Source organism: Oncorhynchus keta, chromosome 5, assembly GCF_023373465.1.
Source record: "Oncorhynchus keta strain PuntledgeMale-10-30-2019 chromosome 5, Oket_V2, whole genome shotgun sequence".
Taxonomy (NCBI): Eukaryota; Metazoa; Chordata; class Actinopteri; order Salmoniformes; family Salmonidae; genus Oncorhynchus; species Oncorhynchus keta.
In genome coordinates, this window is record NC_068425.1 from 11827250 (window position 1) to 11834244 (window position 6995).

Consider the following 6995-nt stretch of genomic DNA (forward strand, 5'->3'; position numbering starts at 1 on the left):
CCATTTTATGTAACCAGAGTGCCACATGATTTTATAGCAGACCTTGGACAAAGCCAGCCTACGCAGCGAGTTAACGCTTCTCTTCAAACTTTGAGAATTTGTATTACCACTAACATCGAGCATGGCCAACAAAATCACCCCTCTTCTTTTCCGGGCACTGGTTGAGATGTCTGAAGTACACTCTTCAAAAGTTGTACGAGGAAATCCCAACAGAGCAAATATCAGGTAAGAGCAAAAATGCCGGTAAGCGATCATCCAGCAAGTTCGCAACAACCTGCGGCGTGTAGGCTATTTTGATCATTCATCAACTGTAGCCAGTGGCTTATTTATTTTTCACAATGGTTGAATACAACTGCACTAAAAAAAAATGTACATATAAATATATTTGAAATCTGAGACGTTTGTATAAAATGTAGGCTAGGATGTTGAGAAAATGACGCTGGATTTCCGGTTGCAATTAAGTTGGTAAATCCTGAACAAATTTGGAACATGTTAAGAATTTTAAAGAGGAAATGACATTTTTCCAGCGGGAGAAAGTTTCTATTGTGAAGTGACAAGATGCACATCTCGCGATTGATGACGGTTGTCCTATATTGGCCTAGATTAGGCTACAGAATTAGAACATGTCAGTTTCTCTGAATGTCAGGCAGTAGGCTCCAAAAAGTCTGTCAACGTGCTCTGTTCATAACCCCCCGGTGTCTTACTTTGTCCATCAAATTCGTTTTTGAGTTTAGTAACCATTTTAGATCGGCCTACTACACAGTGGAAGTTCTATAGCTTTTGAAAGTGTTTGATCTGATCTCATTGTTTTAAGTCTGGGATTTACACACAACCAAACTATTTTCACCAAACTGGGAAAAAATAATGTAGATCGTCTTTGTTGTGATACTTTAAAACTGTTATTTTCTTCTGGAGTTTGGAAACATTGACTATCAAACAAAAACGTCTCCACAGCAGGTGGTTAAATCAAATCAAATCAAATCAAATTTATTTATATAGCCCTTCGTACATCAGCTGATATCTCAAAGTGCTGTACAGAAACCCAGCCTAAAACCCCAAACAGCAAACAATGCAGGTGTAAAAGCACGGTGGCTAGGAAAAACTCCCTAGAAAGGCCAAAACCTAGGAAGAAACCTAGAGAGGAACCGGGCTATGTGGGGTGGCCAGTCCTCTTCTGGCTGTGCCGGGTAGAGATTATAACAGAACATGACCAAGATGTTCAAATGTTCATAAATGACCAGCATGGTCGAATAATAATAAGGCAGAACAGTTGAAACTGGAGCAGCAGCACAGTCAGGTGGACTGGGGACAGCAAGGAGCCTTCATGTCAGGTAGTCCTGGGGCACGGTCCTAGGGCTCAGGTCAGTTGAAACTGGAGCAGGAGCATGGCCAGGTGGACTGGGGACAGCAAGGAGTCCTCATGTCAGGTAGTCCTGGGACATGGTCCTAGGGCTCAGGTCCTCCGAGAGAGAGAAAGAAAGAGAGAAGGAGAGAATTAGAGAACGCACACTTAGATTCACACAGGACACCGAATAGGACAGGAGAAGTACTCCAGATATAACAAACTGACCCTAGCCCCGACACATAAACTACTGCAGCATAAATACTGGAGGCTGAGACAGGAGGGGTCAGGAGACACTGTGGCCCCATCCGAGGACACCCCCGGACAGGGCCAAACAGGAAGGATATAACCCCACCCACTTTGCCAAAGCACATCCCCCACACCACTAGAGGGATATCTTCAACCACCAACTTACCATCCTGAGACAAGGCCGAGTATAGCCCACAAAGATCTCCGCCACGGTACAACCCAAGGGGGGGGGGGGCAACCCAGACAGGCCGACCACAACAGTGAATCAACCCACCCAGGTGACGCACCCCCCCCCCAGGGACGGCACGAGAGAGCCCCAGCAAGCCAGTGACTCAGCCCCCGTAACAGGGTTAGAGGCAGAGAATCCCAGTGGAAAGAGGGGAACCGGCCAGGCAGAGACAGCAAGGGCGGTTCGTTGCTCCAGAGCCTTTCCGTTCACCTTCCCACTCCTGGGCCAGACTACACTCAATCATATGACCCACTGAAGAGATGAGTCTTCAGTAAAGACTTAAAGGTTGAGACCGAGTTTGCGTCTCTGACATGGGTAGGCAGACCGTTCCATAAAAATGGAGCTCTATAGGAGAAAGCCCTGCCTCCAGCTGTTTGCTTAGAAATTCTAGGGACAATTAGGAGGCCTGCGTCTTGTGACCGTAGCGTACGTGTAGGTATGTACGGCAGGACCAAATCAGAGAGGTAGGTAGGAGCAAGCCCATGTAATGCTTTGTAGGTTAGCAGTAAAACCTTGAAATCAGCCCTTGACAGGAAGCCAGTGTAGAGAGGCTAGCACTGGAGTAATATGATCAAATTTTTTGGTTCTAGTCAGGATTCTAGCAGCCGTATTTAGCACTAACTGAAGTTTATTTAGTGCTTTATCCGGGTAGCCGGAAAATAGAGCATTGCAGTAGTCTAACCTAGAAGTGACAAAAGCATGGATTAATTTTTCTGCATCATTTTTGGACAGAAAGTTTCTGATTTTTGCAATGTTACGTAGATGGAAAAAAGCTGTCCTCGAAATGGTCTTGATATGTTCTTCAAAAGAGAGATCAGGGTCCAGAGTAACGCCGAGGTCCTTCACAGTTTTATTTGAGACGACTGTACAACCATTAAGATTAATTGTCAGATTCAACAGAAGATCTCTTTGTTTCTTGGGACCTAGAACAAGCATCTCTGTTTTGTCCGAGTTTAATAGTAGAAAGTTTGCAGCCATCCACTTCCTTATGTCTGAAACACATTTTGGGGCTTCACCATGTTTCATTGAAATGTACAGCTGTGTGTCATCCGCATAGCAGTGAAAGTTTACATTATGTTTTCGAATAACATCCCCAAGAGGTAAAATATATAGTGAAAACAATAGTGGTCCTAAAACAGAACCTTGAGGAACACCGAAATGTACAGTTGATTTGTCAGAGGACAAACCATTCACAGAGACAAACTGATATCTTTCCGACAGATAAGATCTAAACCAGGCCAGAACTTGTCCGTGTAGACCAATTTGGGTTTCCAATCTCTCCAAAAGAATGTGGTGATCGATGGTATCAAAAGCAGCACTAAGGTCTAGGAGCACGAGGACAGATGCAGAGCCTCGGTCCGATGCCATTAAAATGTCATTTACCACCTTCACAAGTGCCGTCTCAGTGCTATGATGGGGTCTAAAACCAGACTGAAGCATTAAACCTAAGACCAGTGTGCTTTACCAAAGATGAACACATTTTCTCTCTCTTCTCCTCCTCCCAGACACCTGGGCAGCTGTGGGGTCCTGTCAGCACGGCGTGCCACCCTGCCCCTGTCCTCCTCCCTCCTCCGGACCACACCCTCCCGCAGCTTTATTAACCTGGCTGCCTCCATCACTGCCCGCAGGATGGAGTACTCTGAGAGCCGCACACTAGGGTGAGACTTCATCACACACACAACTCAACTCTGCCCCTCTGTCTTGTCGGCCCCTGTTGACCAGAGGTGACTCTAAAGCCCCACTTTCCTATTCTCAACTTCAATGCCCTTCAGTTAACATGTGGTTGGATTGAAATAGACCGGAGCATATTGTATCTTTTCTATATCAAAGCCAATGTTTACTCTGGGGGGAAAAAAAAAGAAAGTTTACATGAGTAGCCCTTTGAGCATCTTCTTGATGGATCTCCTCTCCTTCCCTATCCAGGTACACTCCAGAGCAGATGTACAGTGTGGTGGCCAGTGTGGACCAGTACCAGCACTTTGTCCCTTGGTGTAAGAAGTCCCGGGTCGTGAAGGGAAGGAACGGGGATGTTCGGGCCCAGCTGGAGATTGGGTTCCCTCCCATCGTGGAGCGTTACACCTCAGAGGTCACGGTTGTCCCAAACCACCAAGTCAGGGTAAGCCCCGATAACATTGTACAACACGGTTTATAGCACGGAGAGGGTAGACATCCTGTATCAATATGGAAATTGTGCCCTATTTAGAGTGCCTTCAGAAAGTATTCATACCCCTTGACTTATTCCACATTTTGTTGTTAGACCCTGAATTCAAAACGGATAAAAACAGTCATTCTTACCCATCAACATAGAATACCCCATAATAACAAAGTGAAAACATTATACTTTTGCAAATTTTATGAAAAATGAAACGCATAAAGATATCATTTATTTAAGTCAATATATGTTAGAATCATCTTTGGCAGTGATTACAGCAGTGAGTCTTTCTGGGTAAGTCTAAGTGCTTTGCACACCTGGATTGTACAATATTTGCACATTTATTATTTTTGAAATTCTTCAAGCTCTGTCAAGTTGGTTGTTGATCATTGCTAGACAGCCATTTCCAAGTTTTGCCATAGATTTTCAAGATGATTTTTAAGTCAAAACTGTAAAAAGGCCACTCAGGAGTATTCACTGTCTTCTTTGGCCTTGTGTTTTATGCTATTGTCATGCAGAACAGGGTTTTTTTCTTTGTCTTTCGGGAAGTAGACTCAACCAGGTTTTCCTGTAGGATTTTTTTCCTGTGCTTAGCTCAATTGTTTATTTTTATCCTAAAAACACCTCACTAGTCCTTGCCAATGACAAGCATACTCATAACATAATGCAGTCACCACCATGCTTGAAAATAAGTAGTGTGGTACACAGTGACGTGTGTTGGATTTTCCCCCAAACATAACACTTTGTATTCAGGACATAAAGTTAATTTCTTTGCCACTTTGCAGTTTTACTTTAGTGCCTTATTGCAAACAGGATGCAAGTTTTGTAATATCTTTTATTTTATACAGGTTTTGTACAGCTTCCTTATTTTTACTCTGTCAATTAGGTTAATATTGTGGAGTAACAACACTATTGTTGATCCATCCTCAGTTTAATGGCTGTAATAGGAGAAAACTGTTTTATTGTCACCATTAGACTCATGGTGAAATCCCTGAGCTGTTTTCTTCCTCTCTGGCAACTGAGTTAGGAAGGCCGCCTCTAGCTTTGTAGTGACTGGGTGTATTGATACACCATCCAAATTGTAATGAATAACTTCACCATGCTCAAAGGGATGTTCAACGTCTGCTTTTTTTAACCTATCTACCAATAGGTGCCCTTAAACACTATGGCACAGAGTGAGTCCATGCAACTTATTATGTGACTTGTTTAGCAACATTTTTACTCCTGAACTTATTTAGGCTTACCATAACAAAAGGGTCAAGACATTTCAGCTTTATGTTTTTTAAAATTTGTACACATAAAAAAATGTAATTCTACTTTCACATATTGGGTCTTGGCCAGTGACACAATCTCAATGTAATCCATTTTAAATTCAGGTTAAACACAACAAAATGTGGAAACAGTCAAGGGGTGTGAATACTTTTTGAAGGCATATCAAATGGAATTTCAGTACTGTTACTTGGGATTCAAATGTACTATGGGACCAGATGAATGGGTTAAATTGTGTGTAATACATTGATTAGATCCTCCTAGGGGATAAATACTAAGTTAAAAAAAAAAATGTATCACCTAGCTGCCAACATTGTGCTCCTATGTCCATAGAGCAAAGATTAGAGAGGCTTTGTCTGGGGCCATGTCCTGGACAAGAGCAGTGTGTATTGATGAGTGTGCATGTTGTCTCACAGGCTGTGTGTACAGACGGATCCCTCTTCAGCCACCTGGAGACGATATGGAGGATTGCCCCTGCAGCCGAGGACCAACCAGACTCCTGCAACATCTACTTCCACGTGAGTACCACCATTTTGTCCACCAGAACAGTTCACTTTCATTTGGTGTCAGCCTGAGACTAAAAGTCAGCGAGGTTAGATAATAGCCCACTGAAGTACACCGTCTTAGTGTAGTTAACATTTGATAAATGTTACACACGAACATAAGTGACTACTAATGAACTTTAGGGCTTGAGATCAAGTTGCCTGCCAGGGGACTAGTTTTATACCAGGCCTTGCATTTCTCTCAACCTCTATAGATACTTTTTTATTTTTTTTTGGAAGTTAGAGGTTGAGTAAAGTCAATTTAGGTTTTATTTATATCCCGTACAGTTGTTAGAGTTCCTAGCCTCTTCACATAGCTGGCCAGTGGTCATAGCAATATCTCTCTACTCCCTGTCAGGGACTTTGACTCAATAATTGTGTCAGGTTACCTGTAGTGGAAATGGGGTCAGGGATTTTGGAGATGGAGGACAGGCTCATTAAGGCCTTAGGATGACTTGGCAGGAATAATGAATAGTGCGGAATGGAATGAGTTCGTTCCGTCTGTTTGCCAGCCATTAAATCAGGAATACAGATGGTGGTCCCTCGTTATGAGGACTGTCCTCGACGGAAACAATATTCCTCAGACGGATAGGTACACTTGTGTCAGCCGCATGGTTATGGAATTTGAGTACTTATTTTCTCCCCTTCACTCTTCAGGTATCCTTCGAGTTCAGATCTTTGCTGCACTCCCAGCTGGCCTCCCTGTTCTTTGACGAGGTGGTGAAGCAGATGGTGAACGCCTTTGAGTCGCGGGCAGCCAAACTATATAGGGGCCACCACGCCCCCTTCCAGGAGGCGAGCCACATGAGAAGACTCACTCACCCCACTCACTGACACGGGCTGAAATAAGACCCACTCCCGACCACCATCCCCACCTGAAACCCCTCACCACTCAATTTCACCATGTCTTATGCAGGAGACTGGGTCTTCTATTTTAGATTTTGTTCTTATGTACACAAAAGCACCTATTTATTTGTATTACAGAAACTTTAATTTATTTACTTGAATGTACATTACTATTTTTATTTGGGATCAAGGTGGATGTTTGTTGTCAAATGTTCATGTTTGAAAGGGACCTTTTTAAATTACAGAAGATCAAGTGACTCCTTTGTGGTGTTCAGAAACATCTGAGAGGTCAGCTTTTTCTTCCTGGCACTAATACAATAAAAATATTTTGTCTGAATGGAAAATTAAACAAAGCTCATTTTGATA

General features: G+C 43.1%; 1 protein-coding gene across 1 annotated transcript; it reads left to right on the forward strand.

The window, feature by feature from the left end:
- On the forward strand, positions 1 to 6995 carry LOC118370822 (coenzyme Q-binding protein COQ10 homolog, mitochondrial-like). Its single transcript, XM_035755987.2, has 5 exons — positions 1 to 225; positions 3326 to 3478; positions 3744 to 3936; positions 5658 to 5759; positions 6441 to 6995. Exons 1-5 carry the CDS (start codon positions 122 to 124, stop codon positions 6615 to 6617), a joined length of 729 nt encoding a protein of 242 aa, XP_035611880.1. The 5' UTR covers positions 1 to 121; the 3' UTR covers positions 6618 to 6995.

What these genes read in the sequence shown, in the direction of transcription:
- LOC118370822 (XM_035755987.2), top strand. Translation starts at nt 122, where the DNA reads ATGGCCAACAAAATCACCCCTCTTCTTTTCCGGGCACTGGTTGAGATG. An exon ending in TCCCAAACCACCAAGTCAGG is followed by an intron (nt 3,937 to 5,657) that starts GTAAGCCCCGAT and finishes GTTGTCTCACAG; the next exon opens with GCTGTGTGTACAGACGGATC. An exon ending in CCTGCAACATCTACTTCCAC is followed by an intron (nt 5,760 to 6,440) that starts GTGAGTACCACC and finishes TTCACTCTTCAG; the next exon opens with GTATCCTTCGAGTTCAGATC.